Raw genomic sequence first — 26,960 nt, forward strand, 5'->3', positions numbered from 1 at the left:
TCCCCCTCAGAAATTTGAATGTTTATGAGCAGTCCACAACATCACAGGAGTTCAGCCAACTTCTAGGGAAGGGGTGGACAACCAGTGGTCCTCCAGATGTTTTGGGGCTACAGATTCCATCATCCCTGACCATTGGCCACATTGGCTGGAGATTATGGCACTGGAGTCCAACAATATCTAGAGGGCCACAGGTTGTCTACTCCATGGTCTAGGGAATATTCAGAGATGAGCAACAGACAACAACCTGACTGTTGGCAATTACATATGAAATAAGCCTGGGAAAGGCCAAAAGGCTACCAAATTAAATTCTGTCCCACTACATATTAAGTCGTCATACTTCAAGAACAACAAAATGCAGAGCAGTTTACAGCAACTAGAAAGCAAAAGCACTGCAGAAAGTCATCAAGCAGATATTTCAGTGAAGTCATTGAGCAGATTGTTGGCCTAAGTCTCCTGTCAGGCTGCTTCAAACTGGATAGGTAATGAGATAGGAAAGGCGTCCCTAGTTCTAACTAACTAAGTTGGAGGCTCAATGCCCAGATATGAGTATTGCCCTCATGGCTCAGGAGAGAGAGAAAAGACAAAGATGTCTCCTCTCTCCTCGGACAGAGAAAGAAGAAGGCGAAGGAGGGGCAGATAAGCTTCCCTGAGCATATCAGTTTACAATGGAAGGAAGTTAGGTAGAGAACAGTACAGGTAAAGGTAGGCAAGCCTAGCCAGCTAGAGGACCCTAACTCTATCTTCCTTCTGGAATACAAACAAAAGAAACCAAACAGGAGTTGATCTTGCCCCCCTTCTAACAAATCCAGCCTTCCCCAACCTTGTGCTCTCTAGCTGTCTTGGATTAAAACTCTAGCTAGCCTAGCAGATATTACAGAAATTTAGCACTGCTATGAATAGACTTTCTGTGTACCAGGATGCCTGTGTTCTACCTGTAGCTTATTTTCTGTCAGAAGTGTAAATTCAGGAGCCCTCTCTAGTTCCCCAAAGACTGCTTGGCCAATTACAGAAATAAAAGATCAACACTGTAATCAGGCTGCTGATCCGCAAGCAGTCTCAAGGAAAGAGTCAGTTCAGATAGGTTTTGTTAGGAATGTATAATCCTCAAGTCATATGAGAAGGCCAGGGCAATAGCTAGCAGACTTTTTCACATGAAATTAATCATGTCTGGAATGGTCTTGGGCACATTACCCTCTCTTCTAATGCAGTGTTCATCTGTCAAATGGAACATGAGCCAGGCTTAGCACCTTGGGCAGCTGCTGGGGCCCCAATACCTCAGTAGGGTCCAAATATTGATGTCTAGCTTGGGCCTCCCTTTAAAAGTTTTGGTTTGAACCACACTAGTCTCATCACCCTCTTGGTACCCTCCAGGATCACCCCCAGGAATAGAGTTGGAGGTGTGTCCAAGTGGAGACCTGGAGCTAGAGACCACAGCAGGAGGCTCATTGTCTGTCAGACAGCCTGTCAAATATTCCTGAGACGCGTTTATGAAGAGAAAGCATGCTCTGGATCAGGGCTCTGATGACAGACCAGGTAGGGATGGGGGAACGCCACGTTAAGCTGATCAGGTGCAGCCTAATCATTGCTGAAACAACATCCATCTTACTGCGCTCCCTGAGGCCCTGCACTGGTGGCAGCTCCCAAGCTAAATGGCTAACTTCTTTATCCTGGACCCATGGGACAGCTTTTAAACCACATAGCTGGAGTGGCAGAAATGGGACAAGTAGGCAAAAAAGATGGCATGTGTGTTACCAAATGTTCTGCTGCTTCTGAGCAATGTTGATAACAAGATTATACAAGAATTGTTGATGAACCTGGGATTATTTATTGCCTCTCTCCACACAGGAGAGTGTTCTTACCTGAGGCAAATGCTGCCCATTGGTTTTGGAGCTCACCGTTCCAATTGTGTTGGCAATCATGTGTACTCCATTCATGTTCTATGCAGAGGAAGAGAAATTCCCCCTTCATTAGAAAGCATCCCTTTTAATGCCATTCCAGGAGACCAGTTGGAAGTAAACTTGTGATGCTTCTGGTAATATTTCATGAAATATTTCATGCAATTACTGTGACTGTCACAGCTGCTGCCTAATCTGTTAAAAATCAGTTTCATATAAAGTAGGCCTTTTCATGTCAAGATGACATTTACCAAACAATTAAGGTCAAACCAAGTGTTATTCTAAATGCATACCATGCAGCTACATCTCTTCGTTCTCTTTAATTAATTACAGCCATGTGGGGGCAGGGGATTGTAATCCATATCCCAGTCCATTGGGAGGGGAGATTTATCATTTTCCTTCCCAGGTGTGATCTCACCCTGCCCTTAAAAACTTCCCGTCCTCCTAGTGTGGCTACAATGTTTAATTTTTTTAAAATGGCATCAATGGGAACCTTTTTACTAAGACTCATTTCCATGCCTGGGGGATTTTTTCGTAGATCTGTGGGTTGAAGAGGGAAGGGATAAACTTTCCCTGTATGCACATTTCAATTCTGATAACACACACTTGCGGCTGTAATTAATTTAAGAAAAAGAGATGTAGCTTCACAGTATGCATTGAGCACTACATGTAGTTTGACCCTTAAACATAGCGACAGTTTTCTCTCTCTCTTCTGTCTCCCAGGATGAACCTATGAGAACCCATGTTGGTGGTTATCTCTGAATGTAACCAAACCCTTCTGAGCAATGAGATTTGGCAAAGCATTCTGTTTCCAGGTACTAAATTTCCCTGCCTGAGTGAAGACTGTTCTTCCTGGCTTCATACTTTTAAAATCCATGGGCCACGTACAGTTACCACTTATGCAGCTGAATAGATAGCAGGCTCTTTGCTCACCTAGCACATGGAAGAGCCGAGTTATAAAAGTGAGCACGCTGTGCTTCATGCATAATATCAAAACACCATTTGCCATTATGTAAGCAAACCTTGGGTTCATATCCTCCCTTCTCCCCTTCCATCCTCCCTTCACATTCTCCAATTAAGAAAGCTGTAATTTGCACTCTCCCACACCCCCACACCAGCATTGGAAACGCACGTCAAACCACGGTTTCCAATTCTGGCTGGGGGGGTAAGCACAAACTATTGTTTGGATATAAAAACAAACTATGGTTTGCTGCCAACTAAGAAGGCTATGGGTGTACTGAAGTGCACAAGAGGAGGAGGGGGGATCATGTGAGCCCAAGACCTGCTCATGTAACACCAAGCCATGGGAAGGCATTACATAGGATTCTCCCTTTGCTTTGCTATTGAGGAAAGGAGGCATTTTTTGAGGTGTGGATGGGGTATGATGCAGCCAGCTCCAGTGCACCCTTTCATGGCTTTTCCCAGCAATGGAAAAGGTAGAAAGAGACTGCTCAGCACCATCTGCATTCCTGCCCACTGCTTCAAAGTACAGTATGTCTGTATTTTGTATCCAATTCCTGCAGCTAAGTATATAATATAACATAAGCAAGCAACACTAATTTTAAGCACTGGAGTGCTAATGCAGACAGGGTTAAACAGTCCAAGTGTCTGCAGTACAACCCTTGTAAAAATTGACTTTTGTCAGCATACCCACAGAACCACTGGGTATTAGCTGACTATATAACTGATGGAATTACTGTAATTATCAGGTAGTCATCTGATCATTTGAAACCTTCAACACTTGGTGACTCACTAGAGTGTTGTTTTTTTTCCATCTCCTAAGATCAGTTATTGTAAATGAGAAAAAATTATCCCCGTGTGGATGGCTTGGTTGATGGGTTGAAAGGATTGTTAGCACATTAGGTTCAGAAGGTGCAGGAGGAATTGGATTCAACACCTGATCATAGGTAAAGTAATCTATTGACACATTAATGCCCACAATTGTGATGACTGTTTGCTGGAACCATATGAAAGGCATTATTCCCAAGTGACTGCAACTTTAGCTGGCCCAATTAAAAAAATATTGTGTAACTGGCATCCTTTCTCAAGTTTATGAGAGCTTTTACATAATCTCAGACACAATAATTTTCAATGGGGGTAATTCACATGTTCTCTGGTTAAGTCACCAAGCCTATAGTTAAGCAGTAGTACTACATAGGAAAGATATAAAGGCAACTAAGAAATTGTCCATTAATAATTGCCTTATCCCAAGTCAGACCACTGATCCATAAAGTTCAGTATTTATCTATATTAACTGGCAATGACTCTCAAGTGTTTCAGGCAGGAATCTTTCCCAGGCCTATCTGGAGATGCTGGGGACTGAATCTGTGGCCTTTGGAATGCAAACCATGTGCTCTCTTACCACTGAGCTGCAGTCCTTCCCTGGAGCAAACTACAATCCCTCAATATGTACTACAGGCACATCAGACCTCTATAACATGTATATAAATACAGCATTCCTGATAGTAGTCTTTCCCAACCTTTGTGTCCCCAGATGTTGCTGGAATACAATACTCATCAGTCCCAGCCAGCATGGCCAATGCAGAGCTCGGAAAAGTTATTTTTTGAACTACAACTCCCATCAGCCCAATCCAGTGGCCATGCTGGCTGGGGCTGATGGGAGTTGTAGTTCAAAAAAGTAACTTTTCCAAGCTCTGGGAATGGTCAGGGATGATGGGAACTGTAGTCCAGCAACATCGCAGGACCCAAAGATTGGGAGAGGCTACCTTAAAGCACAGAGTGCAGTGCTCCTCTAGGCACATTAGAAGGAGGGAGAAAAACATGCAGTCATTACTATACTAGCCTGTGCTGCTTTCTGTTAACAGAGTTATTGTTTTACAAAGTGTGGGTTCAGCCTACAAAAATATACCTTGGAATGCACCAGAGAGCTGAAGTCAGCAGTTGTAGCACTACAAAATAATTAAAAAAGGGAAATTAATGTTGATTCATCACCCTACTATTGTATACCACTCAAAGGAAACCATGATGTTGCAGATGGGGCTATCCAACTCTGTTCTCGCAACAATTCTATAGGGAAGGTTAGGCTGACATTAATTGGCCCAAAGGACCCACTGAGTTTCATGGCTGAGCAGAGATCTTGGCACAAGCCAGAGAATCACTGATTCTCTGTGTCTGTGCCACAGGTTAAGAGTGTTGTGGCTTCTTTTCACTCCAGTGTCTTCTCAGCATTTAGAAGGGGCAATGCTGGCATGGGAAATAGCCACATCAGTAGCTCTGCCACATGGAGAGGGGCTTCTAATGTTACTGGACAGTGTGGGAAGGCGTAGCACTGCACTAACTCCTCCACCACTGAGAGTAACATCAGAAGAAACCCCTATAGTTCTCAGGCCTCTTTATATAACTTTATATAAACTTCCCTGTAATGATAGGCTAGATATATCCAGATCATCACTTCTTATCATACAGATAAAGAAAACATGAGATACAGCATAACTTTGCTTCTGTTTGCCTATCTCTGATTTGTAGACTATTGCACAGAACCAGTATGGTCTGGGAAGAGCATGCCAGCCCAACAGGAAGTAAGGCGGGAGCGACCAATCTCCCTTCTTCTTTCTTCCTTGTAGCTTACAGTGCTTTCACCACTGCCAGTTCACTAGGTCATCTTTGAAGAGAAGGGAAGGGTAGGAGTTTAGAACTGGGATAGAGCCCATGGGGTGGGGGAGGGAGAAGTCCTCTCAGCCAAAATCCAAGCCAAAATGAATCATGATGCTCATCTCTTTCTTTTGTTTCACTTTTAAGGTGAGCATTGTGAGCCCCTTAAGCTCATATTCAGGGGCAAACCCAGTGAGCTTGGATGATATCTCTAGCCCTTAGCTTCCATATATCTCGCAGGATTTTGTCCCCATCTTCAGCAATCACCTGCAAAAGGTCCCAGCCAATTGACAACTGTCCATTTGCTTAGAGAATCTGGACTGCCATCTGTTTTCATTCTGTAAGCAACTGAGCATTCCAAGTCCTCATACCAGCCCAGCCAACTGGTGTCAGAGGCTTTGCCATCCTGAGCACATACATACAGTATAGACAGAAGACAGTTCACAGATTCAGCTGTGAATGATGTACTTGAATATCTGAACTGTTCCCAAAGGTCTAATTATGCACTGTGTGCAAATATATGTAACAGAGCTTTAATGTCCTTTTAAAAGAAGAAAATCAGTTTTTGGAAAAGAGAATTTAGATTAGTGTTGCAAGGGGAAGAGGTGCTTAATTCTTTATCTGCGCACAAAATCCCCCCAAGTAGCCTTGGGTCTCCAGTGGGTGTTTGATTGAGCAAATTTGCACTTGATAGGGGGAAAAACAGCTTGGAGAGGAGCAGAGAAATGGTAGACAGCGAAAGGGCCAAGGATGTTCTTCACTGCTTGTTTCTTAAAACTAATAGAAAACCAGTTTTCAGTCTGTGGGGGGAGGGGTAGAGGGGACCCATAACATGCATTTGTGGATAATGTTTAGTTACCTCCTAAGCAGAGGGAAAATATAAAGGCAGCTCCAAATGTAACAGCTCTTCCTTCTCACTCAGATATCCATATATATTTCCCTCCTAATATTGGAAAACTGGATTCCTTCCATTGTAACTTCAATGTGTTAGAGAATTAAAAGCAGTGGTGGCTGGTGGCTCCATGTCAGTGGGGCAGTGGAATCCGTTCTGGGTTTTCGTCTGAACTTTCAATAATAATAATAATAATAATAAACTGTATTTCTACCCCGCCCTTTTTCCAATAGGACTCAGAGCGGCTTACAACTAAAAACAACACCAATTAAAACATACAGAAGTATACTATTAAAAAAGAATTAAACTATGAGAAAAATTAAAACCATAAAATATAGGTTAAAAACTTTCAAGGAGCTGTACAAGTTCTGACTGAAACCCAGAGCAGATTCCACTGCCCCACTGACATGGAGCCACCAGCCACTCCTGGTTAAAAGTATATAACGAGGTGGGGTACCCCCCAGCTAAGGTCCCAGGAAAAGGAGGGTAAAACAAACCTCATTCTCTGTAGAGCACAATAATTGCATTATGTTGTCAGTATAATATTACTGTTAATGTATTATTTTTAAGAAATGTTTCTGGTCTCCAACCTAGGATCTTTTAGTGAAGGGCAGATTGCAAAAGTTCTAAAATAAATAAATAAATAAAAGATTTGAAAGACAAGAAATAACTTTTTTTCCCTCCCAGCTGCCACTCTGCCCACAACATTCCAGCTCCCCCCTAACAACAGACCATCACCATCACCATCACTGTCACCATCAATCACTTCTAACCACTCTTGCTTCATGCTATACTTCCCATTATCTCCTCTTTTAAAACCATCTTTGTAATCGTGTCATTTGACACTCCTGCTTTTATATGTTATCTCATTGTGACCTGAAAGGGTTCAAATGTTCATCAGAGCTAGACACGCTTCGTTCTTACTCCTTGTTGATGAAAATGAGCTCCAATGATGTTTGCCTGTGTTTTTCACTGGGACCTGCAGTAAAAGAAAAGGAGATGTGTGTGTGTGTGTGTGTGGCTGTTTCTTATATATTCATTTCAGAACTTTTGTACAATAGGGTTGGACAACCCTCTTTTTTCCTGGAAAGGTCTAGTGGTATAGAAATGATTTAAATATACAGATATTATATTCATTAGTTTTTGGAGATCCAAAGAATAGCACTGGGCTGCTTGACAGCCCTTTTGCAAACAGCCCGCACTGCTCTTTAAAACTCCCAAGCCCAGAAGTACAAAGAGCAGCCGTAGGGCTGTTTGCAAAAGGGCTTTCAAACAGCTCCAGTGCTGTTCTTTGAACCTCTGGGTTTAAGAGATTCATGGAGCAGCACCGGGAGGGAGAAGTGGTTTCAATGGAAATGGCTTCCCCTTTCTGAAGCAAGGTGTGCTCCCATCAGCTGATGGGCAGTGGCAGTGCACCTTGTTCCAGCAGAGAAATGATCAGAAGTTCACCTTAAGCTCCTGATTGTTCCCATGAAACCCTGCCCTTACCTGTCCCACATTTGAGGTTGTGAGCGGGTGGGCATGGATTGCCCAAAACAGCCTGGCGTGCCAAATGGGGAGTCCTGGTGGGCCAAGTTTGGCCTGTGGGCAATAGGCTCCTCGACCCTGATATAAAATAAAATAAATATGATAATAAATTTCTAAACAACAGGGGATTGTTGGTGGGTGTCATCATGTACCTATAGTCTCCCGCTCTTCCACGATGGTGTTGCCTGTGGTACCGTTCAGCTCGCAGTCTTCCTCGGCATTCACTAACTCCTGTAGCACTGCTTCCACAATGGGCATCACCATGGCTGTGGTGGATGTGTTGGACAGCCACATGGACAAGATAGTTGTGCAGCACATAAAGCAAAGGAGCAGCCTAGAGTACAGGAAAGAAAAGTACTGGTGGGGGACATTGTTTTTTTTAAACAAATCTTTTAAACAAATCTCCTACCAACATTTGACCCTTTTTGTTACCAAAATACTTCAGTGCAGATTCACTCTGTATGGCCTTTGACAATCTGCTACAAACAAAAGCATAGTTCATATACATTTGGCTTATCAAGGGAGGGGAAGAATTTTCCGGAAACAGCTGGATTCATGACCGTTTGAACTTAATCCTGCAGAATCAAAGAGGTGTCAAAGAGGAAAGAGTCTAACCCCAGGGATGGGTAACCCTTTTCAGCCTGAGGGCAGCATTCTCTTGTAGGTGACCCTGTGGAGGCCAAAGGCAAGGGATGGGAGGGGCCAGAGGCAAACGTGAGTGGAGCAACAAATGTGACTCTTTACTTTGTACAATAAGCTGTACAAAACTATTATTATGTGACTCCTCTGTACGGTCAGCTGTAGTATTAATTAAGGGTGGGATATAAAGCTAATCTATCTATCAATCAATCAATCAATCATCTATCTATCTATCTATCTATCTATCTATCTATGCATAGGTTGTAGTAATGGTTTTATTGTGCAGTTTTGTAACATTGTTTGTTGCTGTTGTTTTAATTCTCCGCAAGCGGCTTAGACATGGTCTAAATAAGTAAATAAGCTGCACTTGAGCCTTGCAAAAGCTAGAGGTTTCTACATAAAGACCCAGGTCTCTCCATGCAGGCATGTAAGGGGCATTTATCACAGTTCAGGGACACACTCCAGTTAGGCAAAAGGACAGAATGGAGCAGGAGGAGAGTCAATGGGGGATGTGGCTTGGGGAGGGGAGCATGGCCTGAGGAAAGTCCTGAGGCCCAGATAGAAAGGCCTGGAGGGCCACATAGTGGTTTTCTACCCTGGTCTAATTGGATTGACAAACGAAAATAGAATCTCCAGGTCAAGGAGATGAGAGACCTGAGAGAAAAAGCTAGATGGGAGAGGAAGGGGAAGAATGTTTTCAGCCTATTGGGCCATATTCCACACTCTCCTTAGGCCAGGGAATGTATCCGGAGACGTATTTATTGGATGTGTACCCAGCATTCTGTCAGCCCACTGGACTCCTGATGCAGTACAGTAGCTGGCTAATAAGGATCACATGGCACTTTTAATGATAGTTTTGTGTCTTCATTTTTAATAGTTCTCTCTGTCTCCTCATGCTGTGAAAAGGTGGATTCACTCACATGCCTGGTTTGGCTCCAGCCATCATAACCATGCGCAAGGCGATCCGTTTGTGAAGGTTCCACTTTTCAACAGAGGCTGCCACACAAATGACCCCCATGAGAAGCAAGGTTGTGTTCTTGATGTATTCTCCAGCCACCTACAGAAAAGACAAGACGAGGCTGATAAACCACTAGGTATAGTTGATTACCGGCAAGAGTACATCCTAGGAGCTTGGGGCAGTTGTAGAATCTGCCAGTGGAGAAAATACTATTCCCCTCTGCTCCTCCTCCATTTTAATTCTTTTTAAAATTCTCTGGGTTTTTTTCCAGTTCGGTCTGATTGGTAAGCCGCAATATAATTAGACTTTCTGGAGTTCTGTGTAATGATGGACAAATCTGTCAGTTTCAGTTTTTCTCAGACTATATTCACACCATATATTCATTCCACTATTGTTCCACTTTAAAAGGTCATGGCTTCCCCCATAGAACCGTGGGAAGGGTAGTTTATGAAGGGTGCAGAGCGGTGAAGGATGAAGGGTGCCCCTTATTCTCCCCACAGAGCTACAATTCCCAGGGTTCCCTGGGAAAAGAGATTGATTGTTAAGCCACTCTGGGAATTGTAGCTCTCTGAGGGGAATAAGGGGCCTCCTAACAACTCTTAGAACTCTTCACAAACCCCAATTCCTAAGACTCTTTGGGGAAGTCATGACAGTTTAAAGTGGAATAATAATGGAATAAATGTATAATGTGAATGTGACCTCAGTTTCTCATTTTTCCAATCTTATATTCGGTTCCCCACATTTCAATAGCAATTTGTGATTTTTTAAAAGAAATCCTCATGAAAATTCATCAGTATTCTGGTGCAGATTTCTCCTAATAAACATACTTTGTATGAAATTGTTACTGACAGAAACCTTTTTGCAGGTAATTCCCCTAATGTAATGCATTCTTTGTATGTGATTTGCACCAGATATATGCATTTCTATGCATACTTTCCCCTAATACATGCATTTTTGTCCACATTTTTTGGTTGGAGAATGCATCACAAAATGCAGAGAAGTTTGAATTGCAAAAGATAGCTGTGTTTTAGATCACATATTGGTTTGAGGAATGCAAACAAAACACATTTCTCCCCCATGCCTAGTTCTGTGAAATGTAAGACATCCCAAAAGGATTCACTGCTTTTGTTCATATCTCTTAGAGAATTCCCATTTGTCACTATGAAAAAATAATCCACTGACTTTGCATAATAATTGTTCTATACTCCCATTAGGTTCTGTCTGCTCCTGGCACCTGAATAATCTTCTCTTGCAAATTTTGGATCAAGGGTGTTGTGGAGGGTGAATACGGGGGACACATCTCTGGGTCGTTTTTCAGAGCAAGAGAAATTTTATATCATTGACCAGAGCACCAAATATTTAATGAAACCTCCTTGATCTGCCTAGTGAATGAGGTGATAAGAAGGCTAAAGAATTGGATGACAAGGTAATAATGTAGAAAAGAATCTGCCCCTAGTACACATACTGTATATCAAAGATGTTTATCTCTTTGTTCTGTGTGCATTTGGACACCTCTTAGAGTATCATAACCACGTTTTGAATGAAGGGTCCTGAAATCAAGGAGCAGGTTTTTGTCTATGTTTGGATGCAGTTGGACCTTTCTAAACTGCACTGATTTTTTTTGGTTTCTTAGAATTCTTGAGCAATGCTGGGCACTTTCCACTATATGTACATGATCTGATGACCAGTGTGTCATTGCAAATAAAAAGCATAAATGCTCTAAAAACTTAATGCACATTAGAACATAGAGGAACACTTCAACATATGGTCATGGATTTTCACCCTCCATTGACACCATTAAATATAAAGTCACAGAGTGGTGTGACACAGCAGAATCAAAGAATTTTAGAAGGAACCTTGGAGATTATCCAGACCAATCTCCAGTTCAATGCTGGATTTGTAATTCAGGATGCAACTTCAGCATTCCTGACACATGGCTGCCTAGCAGTGATGACTGATGGCTCCATGTCAGTGGGGCAGTAGAATCTGCTCTGGGCTGTAGTCCAAACTTTCAAGGAGCTGTCAGGTGCTCAATGTTTTGAAACCACTTCAACACTTTGGACAGCTCCTTGAAAGTTTGGACTAAAGCCCAGAGCAGATTCCACTGCTCCACTCCCATGGAGTTGTCAGTTGTCACTGCCGCCTAGTCTCTGTTTACATACCTGCAACAGAGAACCCACCACCTTCTAATGGCATCTGTTCTGCTGTTAAATAGCTCTGACCATTAGGAGGTTTCTCTGCATATTTAGGTAAAATCTGATTCCCTAAATTTTCCACTCATTGGTTCTAGCCCTGCCCTCTGGAACAACAGAGAACAGGGCTGCTCCATCTTCTCCATGACAGCTCTGCAGATATTTCAAAAACCCACATGCATGTGCAAATCAGCCTCCAGTTTGCACTGATGAGAAAAGTACACAGATCTGACCTCACTGGATTTCATGACTCCAAATAGTGGATAGAGGAAAGCAGGAACAAGGGCTGCTGCCCCTAGGGGCACCGCCTCCGAAACCCAGTACACTGCTGTCACTATCAGCACATAGGCACACGAGGCTTCCTGAAGGAAGGAAAGAAAGAATAAGTAAACGTCACTAAAGAACAGTTAAACTATGGAATTCACTTCTGCAAAATACAGTGATGGCCACCAACACAGATTGCTTTAAAAGAGGCTTAGACAACTTCACGGAGGATAAGGCTATTAGTGGCTACTAGTCACTATGTATTTTATTGATTTCCATTACTTATAGACTCCTGTTTACCATCAATGGTCACAAACCCAACAATCAATAAAACAATCCATCAATCCAAACAATACGGTGCATAAAACAATAAAAAAACCCACAGGTTATTGACATAAGGTCAATAAATAAGCATAGTACAACTTACTTAAGAAAGGTTTTTTGACAAGTGACTGAAATTCCACAGGAAGGAGGCCTATCTGATTTCAGCTGGGTGGTTGTTCTACGGAACTGAGCCCAAAATACAGAATGTATGGCTGTGTATTACCTCCAGTGTCAAAGGCAGTATGCCTCTGTATACAATTGCTGGGAATTACAAGGGGGAGGGGAGAATGCTGCTGCACTCAGAGTCTGCTTTCAGGCTTCCCATAATGGGCATCTGGTTGGCCACTGTGAGAACAGGATGCTGGACTAGAGGGGCCACTGGCCTGGTCCAACAGGCTCTTTTTATGTTTTTATATCATGTTCATTCTGAGCTGCAATAACATTTGTTGATCTGCCTTGATTGAACCTAGATTAAGTATCTGATCTATTGGAACATCAAAAAATAAGTTATTTTAATACAGATTGCCCTCTACCCTTGTAAAAACAATGGGTGGGTCCAAGATGTGTTCAATATGCTCCCAATTCCAGCTTGAATGATCTTACACAGAGGCCATGGTACCTAAATTTGCTTATTTTCCTCTTTCTTCTCTGTCCTTTTCCCACCATATATAATATAGTAAGTTGCAAGGCATTACTTTAAACTGTAGAATGCTATGTATGCATTGGCAGAATGGCAGTATATGAACATAGTTAATAGTTAATAAGAAAACAAATTTTGAAGGGATGCCAGTTTCTATTTCTGGTTTTCTTTTAATTTTTAGTAGAAATTTTTCCAGGGAAACATGTATATGAACAAACAGTACAGATGGAACAAGGAGTATTGTTCTGATGCTCTGTATAATATTCGTGTACATTAGGAATAGAGAGCCCTACAGTATCAATTTCGGTTTCTCTAGTTCCTCATTATCCCAGTCTTGATTTTAGTTTTAATCCATTTCCATGTACATTTGCAAATTCTTGTTTGTGTGTGTGTGCATGAAAATCTGTATGCATTTCCGTGTAATTTCTCCCAAAGTACATTTTTTTACCTTCCATTTTGCCTGGTATGTAACTTTTTGCAATGCATTTTTGTACATTATTTTCATGACTATACACATTTTTGGTAAGACCATTTCCCTTACATATGCATTTCTGTATGCATCCTTTGGTTGGAAGGCTGCCTCACAAAATTTGGAGAAATTGTAAGTTCACATTAAAATGCAAACCAAAGTTCTTCCCCATCCCTAATGTTCACATGCTCATTTCGAGCTAGGGATGGAAAGATCTTTCCATTTCAATTCTCTCAGTTTCTTATTTTTTCAGTCTTAAATTCAGTTCTCCACATTTCTGCAGCCATTTGTGACTTTTTTTAAAAAAGAATCCTCTTGAAAATTCTCCAACATTTTGCTGTGAATTTCTCCTAATAACACATTTTTGTATGCAGTTTTGACTAATGTACACATTTTTGCAAGCAATTTCTCATCATATAATTCATTTTGCATGTTATTTTCGCTCATACATTCAGGGCCAGATTTACATACAAGCTAAACAAGCTACAGCTTAGGGCCTCACATTACAAGGGGGCCTCACATTAGAAAGAAAGAAAGAAAGAAAGAAAGAAAGAAAGAAAGAAAGAAAGAAAGAAAGAAAGAAAGAAAGAAAGAAAGAAAGAAAAAGCGTTTACAACATTGCCACCGGGAAACCATAAAAATCAAACAAAATGAAGATAATTTTTGGTAGGTATTGAATATCATTGATACGGCTCGCTTGCCCACAACAGTAAACAGTAAACAATTCTATAGAACATCGTACACATGTGACCTTTTGGATTCTTGCATAAAACAGCCAGCATGTCGGCGGTGATTATGTTGTTTAATTGTGTTATGTGTTTGACAAACTCCTAAATAAAGAATGTGCACACATATAACTTGCATTTTTAATACCTATATTACACGACTATCAAATTCCATTTAATTGTACAGCCCGTATGTTGCATTTAAATTTTGTATTATTTGTTGAAGAGGGAAGGGCCTCACTCATGTTATAGCTTAGGGCCAAACAAGTTTAAATCCGGCCCTACATACATTCGTTTTTATGCACACTTTCCCCTAATATATGCATTTTTGTAAAAATTGGTTGGTTGGAGAACTGCATTGCAAAATTTGGATAAGTGCACATTTAGAAGGATGGCTGCATTTTAGTTATCATATTGTTTTGGAAAGGGCAAATTTGATAGATTCGGCTTGAAATGCAAACTGAATCAAATTTCTTGCCCATTCCTGTTTTGAATGTTACAAACAGTGCTGGGAAATCACATTCTCTTATTGCTTGACGCTGATGGGACTTTCACCAGTAATGATGTATTCTCTATAGAATTCTTTTGGAAGATAACGGATAAAGAAATTTAAAAGGCAAAAAAAAAAAGGATGTCTCTTTCCACCTTAATTTTGAAAATATGCTCAGTTGTCTAGATTGACTGGTTGAGATCTATAGACTGAGATTAGGAATCTGCACACCTCTCTCTACTAGTTTGGGTACAGCTTCTGGTCTGGTAGGTACTCCTCTTTCTGCAAAATAAGAAGACCCCCCCTCCCAAGGCCTCTGTTCCTCTTACTTCAGAAACTCAGAGAACTAAGGATGGAGGAGGACCTTATCTGATCTGCATTTTTAAGCAAACTGGCTTAATTTGCACCTCCCGGAGCAATACACAGACTGGAATGCAACTGTCCTTCATTTTCACACTTTCCCAAATTTTGTGATACAGTTCTCAGCTCAACATGAGTAAGAAAATAGTATGTTATGATATAATGTGCTTAGAAATGTATACATTCAGATAAAATGTGTATATAACTATGAATTTTGAATAGATTTTCTTTTTCAAAAAGTTATACAGATTAATGTGAAACAGGATATTCAGACTTTTGAATACACAGATGTGAAATTGACATGGACTTGAAACATATCCATCACTGAGAGACTCTGAGGCATCCCCTCATTTATTGCTGGGAGAGATTCCTATCTAGTTATTCAGCCAGCGCAGAAGAAACTGCACCAGGCAAATAGTTGAAAGTTGATAGTGCTGCATAGGAAAGAGGGACTCAAGATCTGTTCCAAGCAACATGTCCAGGGTTTATATTATTATTTAGGTATTGTTGTGTGCCACCCGAATTTCCGAGTGGTGAGATATTTCCAGGGATCCCTCTGCTTACTCAGGGTTTGGTTTCCTCGGAAAGAAGGTCAGTGGAGACTGTGGTGTCTTTATGAAATATGGTTTATTTATTTACACACATTCTAACCTGACCTTAAGATGGAGGGGTTCAAAGCATCAGCAGTCCAATAGATCTTGCATTTTCCATCAAGCTTACAGGAGACACCCTAAAGCCATGGTGCAGAGAGCCAGCCTCTATGCCTGCCTCCAGTTCCCAGCCTTTCCTCCAAAGACTCAACTAAAAAATACACAAGCCTCTCCTTGGCCTCTGGAAGGGGAGGCTCTCCTGAAGAGTTTCAGTAACAATAGGATCTCCCTGGCTCATTTGCTAGTTAATGGGGACTTGATAGACCCATTTATTTATTTATTAAATTTCTATACCGCCCCATAGCCGAAGCTCTCTGGGCAGTTCACAACAGTAAAACACCAATATACAATAAGCACAAAGAAAACTATTTAAACATACTAAACTACGAAAATACTAGTATACTAAAATGCTGAATTAAAATGTTAAAAAGTTAAAACATTAAATGTTAAAATGTTAAAATGTTAAAATGTTAAAATGCCTGGGAGAAGAGGAAGGTTTTAACTTGGCGCCGAAAAGATAGTAATGTTGGTGCCAGGCGTACCTCAACTCACCTGTCCACTCTACTAGGCTAACAAAAGGGGACTCATCTGACCAGCGGAGTGGGTTTCTCACCCCCAGGTGCAGGGTTCCAAATCAGAGGCTGGAAGAGGACTCATAGAAATCATCCATCTCAACCCCAAACCCATAACAGTATTCATCCATAGAATCTAAATCTGCCTCCCTTGTCATACATCTCTCAGGTTGGGCCACAACAAAGTAAAACCCAATAAACAATAAAAAAAATGGAATATACTTGAAAATGTAACCGTCTCCATCTATTCTGTTCATAGCCAAGTATCTCTTGGACGTATAATGGCCCACTCAGAAGACCACTTGGAAAAGGAAAGTCTTCTGCGGGTGTTGAAAAATAACCAAAGTTGGTGCCAGCCAAAGCTTGGAGGGGAGGGTGTTCCATAACTGGATGCTACTGCTGAGAAGGCCCTCTGGCAAGCCACAGATCTGCTATGACTGTATAGCCAGAAGAGCCTCCCCAACTGACCTGAAAGCCCAGGCAGGAGTGAATGGGGAGAGATGCTCCTTCACTCAAGGTTCATGCTGCTTTGTAAGAAACAGAGGCTCTGGTGTGCCGGGGAAAGCCCAGCTTCCCACCCCCAGGGTGGCATTGCAAATAGTTTAGATGAAAAACTAGTCTAGGTTGCTCCTGTGGCTACAGCTTCCAATATGTACACAGCAGCTCTCAAAATGGCACAATCCTCCATTTCTTACTTTGTTTTGGTACTTAGCCACTAAGCAACTCTGATTCAGACCTTAAGCTCTCCATCACAGGGTTCATTATTATCCCTTAGTTTAGGGATCCAGCTGTATTACAGAACAGAGATCATTTCTCAAGTTCCTGGAGAAGCAAACAGAACTAGCAGCTTTGTGACCCAAAGCTCTGATATGTGTGGACAAGATGAAAGTGTGTGGAAAACATGCGCTGTCTCATTGTCATCAGGGCAAAGGAGGATTCAGTCAACAGACAAGATGCAGTGAATGTTTGTTAAACTGGTGGAGCTGCCTTATATGAAGCCAGACTGTCTGACCATCTAGTCCAGTACAGTCTACTCTGACTGGCAGTGGCTCTCTAAGGTCTCAAACAGAGATCTTTCTCACCCAAGCTGATCATTTGTGGCCACTGTAAACATACTGCCTTTTATTCTATTGGCTGATGTTTTTGTTTATTTATTTATTTATTGTTTATTATTTGATTTATATCCCAACCTTCCTCCCAGCAGGAGCCCAGGGCAGCAAACAAAAGCACTAAAAACACCTTAAACTAAGCATAATAAAAACAGACTTTAAAATACATTAAAACAAAACACCTTTAAAAACATTTTTTAGAAAAGCTTTCAAAACATCTTTTAAAAAGGGTTAAAAAAACATATTGTTTAGGGAAAAAAGGTTTTTAAAAAACATATTAAAAGCAATTCCAACACAGACACAGACTGGGATAGGTCTCAACTTAAAAAACTTGTTGAAAGAGGAAGGTCTTCAATAGCGTCAAAAAGATAATAGAGATGGCGCCTGTCTAATATGTAAGGGGAGGGAATTCCACAGGGAAGGTGCTGCCACACTAAAGGTCTGTTTCCTATATTGTGTAGAATGAACCTCCTGATAAGATGGTATCTGCAGGAGGCCCTCACCTGCAGAGCGCAGTGATCAACTGGGTATATAAGGGATAAGAGGGTCTTTCAGGTATCCTGTTTTTATTGGTTTAATGTATGTTTTCATCTGCCTGTTTTTGGCCCCTTGTATTTTTACTTTCAATGGACTATCAATGGGCAGTAGGCCAGGACTCTGCAAGGGACTCTGCCAGATTTTTTTGTATTGGAAGCAGTCACCAAGTTTACCCGTAGCTGCCTATGAGTGGGACATCAGTGGATGTTTTACTGCTGTTAGCCATCTTGAGCACCATTTGGTGGGAAGGGAGGATACAAATTCAGCAAATAAAGAATACATCATTTTAACTGGAGATTGCAGGAACTGAACCTGGGGCCTTCAATTTATAAAGCAAGTGTTCTGCCACTGAGCTATTGTCCCTCTCCAGTGGAGTCAGCCAGCTGGAGCAACTAAGCCCAAAATCATTGTTACCCTTTTGCAAACAGGCAGAAATCCAGAGAGAAGCAGGCAGAATGGAACACTGGGCCTAAGAGGCAGCTGGAGCCCACAGACTACCTGTCCTTGTGATATATATACTGTGTGGTAACCTTTTAAACCAGCCTTCTGCAAGCTGGTGCCCACCAGACTTTGTTGGAATACAATCTCATCACCCTGTCCTGATCATTGGGCATGTTGGCTAGGTCTGATGGGAGCTGGAGTCCAAAACATCTGGAGGGCACCAATTTGCAGAAGGCTGGTTTAAACAATTACCATTTAGCTCCTGGTTATCTGACTGTACCCATAGGGTATGCTCCATGTTAAAGATAGGCAAAGTGTCCCTAAGGTATACCATTAGCGTCATTGAAATTCTTGCTTTCCTTCTCCCAAAATTCCTCTGAGGTTGCACACCCAAGCAGGAACTTCCAAATCTGCCTCACAATTTGGTTTGGGATAAACCTGGTGACTGTTAGGAATCTGTGAAATATTTTCCCACTGCCCTCAAGAAATTGTGCTTTTTGAACGTTTCTTTGTTTCCTTCAGATTTTTCATCAAGTCAGGGATGGGGAACCTGTGGCCCTCCAAATAGTGTTAGACTCCAACACCCATCTGCCTCAGCCAGTATGGCCATACGGTAGGGGATAATAGTTATAGTCCCCATAGGCAGAGACTGTGTGCTTCTGAATACCAGTTGCTGGAAACCACAGGAGGAAAGAGTGCTCTTTGCACTCTGGTCCTGCTTGAGGGTTTCCCATGGACAACTGGTTGGCCATTGTGAGAAGGTAATGCTAGATTAGATGGGCCATCAGTCTGATCCAGGAGGCTGCTCTTATGTAGTCCAACAATATCTGGAGGGCATCAGATTCCCCATCTCTGCCTTGAGTGAAATTCAATGGGAACTCCACTACATGTCCACATTGGATGATGATGAAATCCCATAAGTGCACATCTGATGAAGATTATCCCCCAGGAGATAGAAATTACTCATTGCAAACATTTCTTCCTTTGATCTTTTAAACTTGCTATTAGCGTTGATGATTTGGTTATGCGACTGGATGTTTATACTGGATGCGATTCAGTGGAGCGCATGGCTAGACCTGTGCACACTGCAGAATATTGTGCTTATTTTCCAAACAACACCCTCTGGCTCTGCTGTATTGCAAGCAAAGTCTTGAAACCTGAAAGAGTTTCCAAAGCAGTTTGTCATATGGAGTTGAGGGGTAGGATGCAGGTTTGCTGTTTGGAGAACAAAAAGGAAAATAAAAGAGGAACATGAACCCTGGCCAAAGAAATGCAAGTTTGACAGTATGGCAAGTAAAAAAAAATATTTTGAATGCAAACAACTTTATTCAAAAATATCTATAAGCCACCTTGTACTATGAAAACTGCATTAAATAAAAATGCTAAGCCTACCAATCACTATTAAATGTATCAGAAACAGGAAACAGGGCAAAGAGGCATCTAGACCATTAGATGGCAAGGGAGTGAAAGGTGGGCAGGGAGATTGGAGAGAAGCTGAATGAATTCTCTGCAGAAGTGGTGCAGATACTAGGAGTGTGCTTCAGCTCTGTGTGTGTCCCTCAAATAAAGATGAAAATTGGGGTACCTGTGGGCAGACTTTCACTTTCTTGAGTCTGATTGTGCTGTTAACGAGGTGTCAAGGAGGATCAGGGAGTCCCTAACCTTCAAAGTAGCTCTGTGTCTTATTTCCTTCCTCCCCAAAAGTTAAATGATTTTCTGGGAAATCAATCTAAGCTTATTGGGGAAACACCTAGAGTTCAAGAGTGGAGAGTTGTAGAGGTGTGTGGGCAGGATATGTAATTTTGACAGAGGTCAGGGGAGGCTGGTCCATTAGGACACTGCCCAACCAAGTTCAGTCTGCCTTCAGCCACCTCCCACCTGCCTACGTCCTTACTTACACCCAGTCATAAGAACAAGAAGATGTGGCTGGAACAGACCAGTGGCCCATCTAGTCCAGCATCCTGTTCTCACATTGGCCAACCACATGCCTAGTCTAGGGAGTGGGACTGGCTCTCAACCTCCTCCTCCTTAGTTTCAGTGTTGCCTTTTGTAGACTTTAACAGGGAGGAGGATGGGAACAAAAGCAGAATCAGTTTGCTCTGCCTATCAGTGCCTCTAGTTCTGCTAGCCATTTGCTCCAGCAGCCTGGCTCCACCTACTGTTGCCCTCCCTGCCTTCTGCCCTATGAGTCCTATAAGCATCAACTTAATCATAGTGAATTATTTCCCCAATGCCCTCAAATCACAGTGACTGGGGGGAGGAATAAATAGGGTTGTTCTTCACATGGGTCATCATCATTCTCTAAATTTTAACTGTGAGAGCAGGGTAGAAGCCGGGTGTGGAGAGCCTTTGGCCATCCAGCTGTTGATGAATTACAGCTCCCATCAGCCCCAGCAAGAATAGCCAATGGCGAGGGATGATGAGAGTTGTAGTTCAGCAACATCTGGCCAAAGGTTCTCCACTGCTGGTCTAAGCAGAAGAGTAAGACTAATGAGGTGGCCTACTTCTTTCCTCGATAATTCTTTTTCCTAACAAAACAGTGAGTTTGGGGGAGCTCAAGGTTGGTGATGGGGCCTGCAGGTACATCCGCCAATGCTACCAATCCAGAACTGATCCCTGGCCCTGCACTGCCTTGCCCCACATCATCCCAGTGAACACTGCACCACTATCACTGGGTAGGCGTCACTGCTGCTCCATCCCCTCAGGCACCGTTGCTATTTAGTATACATGGGGTAAGAGGTCAGGTCCTATCATATGGATTGGGAACTGGTTAAAGAACAGGGTTAAATGGACAGCTCTCAAGAATGGAGAGATGTAAGGCGTAGGGAGCTTTAAGGATCCGTATTGTGACCGGTGTTTTAGAACATTATCAAATGATTGGCAGTAAAGGGTGAGCTGCAAGATGTTTGTGGATGATACTGAGTGGTGGGGAAACCCAAGTAGGCAGCAAAGAGGTCCATAAGGATTGCTGTAAACAGAGTGAATGGGCAACAAAATGGCAAATAAGATTCCATGTTAATTAAAGCATGTTCCCTTTACTTTTCATTCAGATAGCATTTTCGTTATACCTTATATAGCATTGGTGTTTCAGAATGAGCCTATTTGCAACCACATCAAGCTGCTACTTCAGCACCACTTTCGTCTTTCTTTTTCAAGAATGACATAATAAATAATAATAATAAAATTTAATTTATGTGTCGCCTATCTGGCCGATGGCCACTCTAGGCGACGTACATGTAAACAGTTAAAATACAATGGGATAAAATACATTAATGCAATATATAAACAATACAGCAGCAACAACAATACTAGTGCAGGGTAAGAGGCATTTCAGTCATAGAAGTTAACCCTCCCCGGAAATCCCAAAGGCCTGTTGAAAGAGCCATGTCTTTAAGGCTTTACGAAATACATTTAGGGAAGAGGCGTGCCATAGATCTTGTGGGAGGGAGTTCCAGAGGGTGGGGGCCGCCACTGAGAATGCCCTCTCTCTAGTTCCCACCAATCTAGCTGTTTTTGTCGGTGGGATTGAGAGAAGGCCCTGTGTGGCTGATCTTGTCGGGCGGCATAATTGGTGGCGTTGAAGGCACTCCTTTAGATAAACTGGGCCGAGACCGTATAGGGATTTAAAGGTTAATACCAACACCTTGAATTGGGCCTGGAAGACAACTGGAAGCCAGTGTAGATCGAACAACACTGGTGTGATGTGATCCCGGCGGCGACTATTCGTAAGTAGTCGAGCCGCCGCGTTTTGTATAAGTTGTGGTTTCCGGACCGTTTTCAAGGGTAACCCCACGTAGAGCGCATTACAGTAATCCAATCGAGAGGTGACCAGGGCATGTACTACCAGTGGGAGCTGATGAACAGGAAGGTAGGGTTGCAGCCTTCATATGAGGTGTAGTTGATACCAGGCTGCCCGGCTCACTGCCGAAATCTGAGCCTCCATGGACAGCCTGGAATCAAGCACAACCCCAAGGCTGCGGACCTGGTCCTTCAGGGGTAGACTCACCCCATTGAACTTCAGGTCAACATCTCCCAACCTTCTCTTGTCCCCCACGAGTAGCACCTCGGTCTTATCGGGGTTCAACTTCAGCTTGTTCCTTCCCATCCATCCACTCACGGATTCCAGGCACTTGGACAAGGTCTCCACAGCCAACTCTGGTGAAGATTTAAACGAGAGATAGAGCTGAGTGTCATCCGCATATTGGTGACACTGCAGCCCAAATCTCCTAATGATTGTCCCCAGCGGCTTCATATAAATGTTAAATAGCATGGGAGAGAGGATAGAGCCCTGTGGCACACCACAATTGAGAGGCCAAGGGTCTGAAACCTCCTCCCCCAATGCCACCTGTTGGTACCTATCGGAGAGAAAGGAACGGAACCACTGTAATACAGTACCTCCAATTCCCAATCCCTCCAGGCGATGTAAAAGGATACTGTGGTCGACAGTATCAAAAGCAGCTGAGAGATCGAGGAGGACAAGAAAGGTGAATTCTCCCCTATCTAATGCCCTCCTGATATCATCTACCAGAGCAACCAAGGCTGTTTCAGTTCCGTGACCAGTCCTGAAACCCGATTGGTATGGATCCAAGTAATCCGTTTCATCCAAGTGTGTCGACAACTGGTTGGCCACCACTCGCTCAATGACCTTGCCCAAGAATGGTAGGTTCGAAATTGGGCGAAAGTTATTGAAAACTTGGGGATCCAAGGAGGGCTTCTTCAAGATGGGCTTTACAATTGCCTCCTTGAAGGCTGATGGCATCACACACTCTTTCAAGGATGTGTTTACCACCGCTTTAATCCCCTTGCCCAATTTCTCTCTGCAGCTCATAAGGAGCCAGGATGGGCAAGGATCAGTTAGGCAAGTGGTAGGCTTCACAGTCGAAAGCACCTTGTCCACATCCTCAGAAGGGAGAAGCTGAAACCGATCCCAACTTACCGGCATGCAACTGGCCAACTCTGGTTCACTTACTGTATCCACGGCGCACGGGATCGAGCTCCGTAAGTGTTCGATTTTATCAGCGAAGTGCTTTGCCAATATGTCACAGGAGGCCTTTGACTGTTCCAAGGGTTCCTGGGCAACTGGACCGACCAGGCTTCGGACCACCTGGAACAGCCTCCTGGGACAGCACTCCGCAGACGCAATAGAGGCAGCAAAGAAAGCCTTCTTTCCTGCCTTTATTGCCACTTGGTAGGCAGCTACTGCTGCTCTAACCTGTGTCCGGACATCTTCAGAGCGGGATTTCCACCACCGGCATTCTAGTCATCTCACCTCCTGTCTCAGAGTACGCAACCGTGGTGTATACCACGGTGCTAACTGAGTTCTATTCAGGGGGAGAGGACGTTTCGGAGCCACCCGGTCTAATGCCCTGGTGATCCCATCATTCCACTCCCTCACCAGGGTTTCGACTGGGCGACCTTCAGCAGGTTCCAATTCCCCTAGCGCAGTCAGGAATCCATCCGGATCCATCAGGCGCCTGGGGCGGACCATTCTAATAGGTCCTTCACCCCTGCGGAGGGGGCGTGGCATTGAGAAGTCTATGTTTACCAGGTAGTGATATGACCATGACACAGGGGTGGAATAAACCACTCCCAACTTCAGAGCACTTCTCTCCTCTCCCAGGACAAACACAAGGCCGAGAGCATGACCGGCTACATCTTCTTCCTAACAGCAATTACATCATCATGTAGCTAAGTCTGGGCTGGGTGATTATGTCAGTGTTACTAAGGCAAAGGTGGCCCATTTGAAAGCAGCATCCAATTAACTGAAGTTCTTGTGTGGCGAGCATTTCATATATCTAGAGAGCTCGAAATCAAAAGTCCTCCCCCCACCCCAAAAGGCTTTGGTCCCAAAGTTTAGTGAAGCCCTACATACCACATAGAGATGGAGGAGAAATTTGGTTCAGTTCACATTTTAATGTGAAGCTGCCTAATGCACACCTGCTGAAACAATACACAAACCGAAATGGAGTAATCTTTCAAAGTTTGCAGTTCTAATTTTGTGGTGCAGTTCTCCTATCAAAAAAATGTGTAAAAAAAGCATATGTTTTGGGGAAAGAGTGCATAAAATTGCACATATTTATTTATTTATCTATTTATTATTTGATTTATATCCTGCCCTTCCTCCCAGCAGGAGCCTTATATTACTGAAAATAAGGTACAAAATATATTATACTGGGAGAAGTGACTTAGAAAGATGTATGTGTATTAGGCAAAATTGCATGCCTGATATGCCTATTAGGGGAAATGCACACTAAAATCAAATGTTGATGAATTTTCATGGTGGCTTTTTTAAAAATAAACAAACTCATCTGGAAATGTAGCAAACTGAACTTGGATTGCAAAAATGAGAAACTGAGAGAAACCGAAATGAACAGATTCATCCATCCCTAATGTGACATTATCCCTATTGTTATAGTTTGCATTCTACTGCCATGATGGAATGGCTGCAGCAACAGGAAGCCCCAGAAAGAGGAGGAATAAGGCTGGACCATTGAGAATGGGTCAGAGGGTGCATTAAATGGCAGCAAATATTCAGGGGAGAGGGAAGACATGTTTGGACGATGTTAAACCAGGAAAGACTTGCAGAAGTTGGATTTTAAGAAGAGATTTGAAATAGACTTAAAGTATATATCTTCCATATGCAAACCATGAATGTTTTAATAGCAATTCAGCCTATAAATGGTTAAAACAAAACAAAACAGTAAAGCACAGCAAAGATTCAAATAATCAAACAGAAGAAGAATCCCCCAGGAACAGGCCAAACCAAGGTCCATCTATGTTCCAGCCTAGCATCCTGCTTCTCACAGAAGCCAATCAGGTTCCTCCATGAAGCTCACAAGCAGGTTGTGATGGCAATAGAACCTTCCCATTGCGACTCTGTTGCAGCTCATACTTCCTTTGAAACTCCAGGTTCTGTGCAGCCATGATAACCAATAGCTGATGACTGACTGGCAAGCAGTCAGACTGAAAAAGAATTCACGATAGCTGTTTTATTAATCTCAGCTAAACCATAATCAGCTTCTGTCAGGCTATTTAATGATCAAGTAACTGGGCTATTGGATAATTAGGCTATTTAACGAACAAGTGCTTAAAAGCCAGCTTGTTGTGAGTAGGCATTGCACTAATTTATTTCAGTTTCATTTGGTCTGCCAAGAAAGACTAAGAAAAGGCCTGGAGGGTTTTTATTTACACAACCACGAGAGTGGCTGTATGCTATAGCCAGCATGGATTTTTCGCATTCCGCAATGTTAAATTGAAAATACCCCCCATGCCATTCTACTGATCCCATAAGCTCCTTTCAAAATAAAACTTTGGAAAGCTTATAGTCCTGAACTCAGAAACTCTTGCTTAACAACCCTGTAAGTTTTCATGGCGATACACACAACAGTCAGAGAGAACTGAGAGTTCAAAGTGTAAAGAGAAAAAAATCCAGACCCCTCTTGGATTTTTTCTGTCAGTGGTCTCATTTTGTTGAAATTAATTAAAAATCAGCCATGTTCACAGAGGTACCTGTAATCCTATTATTGACCTTGCCCCGTACTTTGAACTTCATCTTCTGCAGGTTAAAAGTAAAAAAAAAAAAGCATGGTTGATTTTTAATTAATTTAAGAAATTTAACATTGAAGTCTATCGTAACGTCGGGCATGCTCAGTAAGAACCAACTGTCAATGTTCTAAAAGCCAGACTCACAGTTGTTTGGCTTGGCTAATCAGGTGGCTACACCCACGCCAGACCTTTGTTCCACTTTATACAGACATGGCTCCCCCCCCAAATCCTGGGAAGTGTAGTTTGTGAAGGGTGCAGAGAGTTGTCAGGAGACTCTTATTCACCTGACAGGGCTCTAGTAGCCAGAGTGGTTTAACAGTCAGGACATTTTCTGGGGATTGTAGCTCTATGAGGAGAATAGGGCCTCTCCAGCAACTCTCAGCACCCTTCACAAACTACACTTCCCAGAATTCTTTGGGGGAAGCCATTACTGTCTAAAGAGAAATAAAGGTCTGGTGCAGATGTGGACAGTGACAGCTTTGGTTTAAGTTTGATCTATATGTGCCTGCTGTAGAATAAATAGATGGCGGAAACCCTGAAAAACAATGATACTGTTCACAATGTTTTCCTTTGGAAAGAGGCTTTTCCTCTGCCCAATGCCTGCCCACCCAATCTACTCCCCTCCTTCTCCCTCTCTCCCTTCCTCCCTCCCCTCCCCTTCCCTTCTCTCCCCCTTTCCCCTCCCCTCTCCCTGCCCCTGCCCCAGATCAGTTTCACCTATCCTAAGGATGATTGCACAGGAGTAAATCCCACTGAACTAAAAAAGCATGCAAATGATCAAACCTGCCCTCCCCTCCTTCTCCTTCCTATCCCCTTCCTTTTGCCCCTTCCCTCCCTCTTCCTTCACCCTCCCTTCCCCTCCTTCCCCTCCCTTCTTCCTTCACTTTCCTGTCCCCCCTCCTCCATTGTCAGTAAATCCCATTGAACTCAATAAGCATGCAAATAATCAGACCTGCCTTTCCCCTCCTTCCCCTCTCTTCTCCCTTCCTCCTCCCTTATTCCTCTCCTCCCCCTTCCTTCATCCTCTTCCCCTGCCCACTCCAGCCCTCCCTCCCTCCTCCTCCTCTCCCCCATGGTCAGTTTCACCTAAGCATGATTGCATGGGAGTAAATCCCACTG

General features: G+C 42.9%; 1 protein-coding gene across 2 annotated transcripts in view; it reads right to left on the reverse strand.

Moving 5' to 3' along the window:
- The window catches only part of SLC13A4 (solute carrier family 13 member 4), a 78,458-nt gene that overhangs the window by 34,148 nt on the left and 17,350 nt on the right, over positions 1-26,960 (reverse strand). Inside the window, exons 2-8 of one of the 2 annotated variants that reach the window (XM_061638746.1) lie at positions 11,949-12,077; positions 9,486-9,622; positions 8,079-8,260; positions 7,888-8,004; positions 7,324-7,378; positions 4,765-4,804; positions 1,860-1,937 (exon numbers count right to left, since the gene is read on the reverse strand). In XM_061638746.1, the coding sequence (XP_061494730.1) occupies positions 1,860-1,937; positions 4,765-4,804; positions 7,324-7,378; positions 7,888-8,004; positions 8,079-8,260; positions 9,486-9,622; positions 11,949-12,077 (738 nt within the window). The remainder of the gene's footprint in view (positions 1-1,859; positions 1,938-4,764; positions 4,805-7,323; positions 7,379-7,887; positions 8,005-8,078; positions 8,261-9,485; positions 9,623-11,948; positions 12,078-26,960) is intronic. The other variant, XM_061638747.1, reaches the window with a different exon arrangement.

The sequence above is a fragment of the Rhineura floridana genome, chromosome 8 (assembly GCF_030035675.1).
Source record: "Rhineura floridana isolate rRhiFlo1 chromosome 8, rRhiFlo1.hap2, whole genome shotgun sequence".
NCBI classification, from domain to species: Eukaryota; Metazoa; Chordata; class Lepidosauria; order Squamata; family Rhineuridae; genus Rhineura; species Rhineura floridana.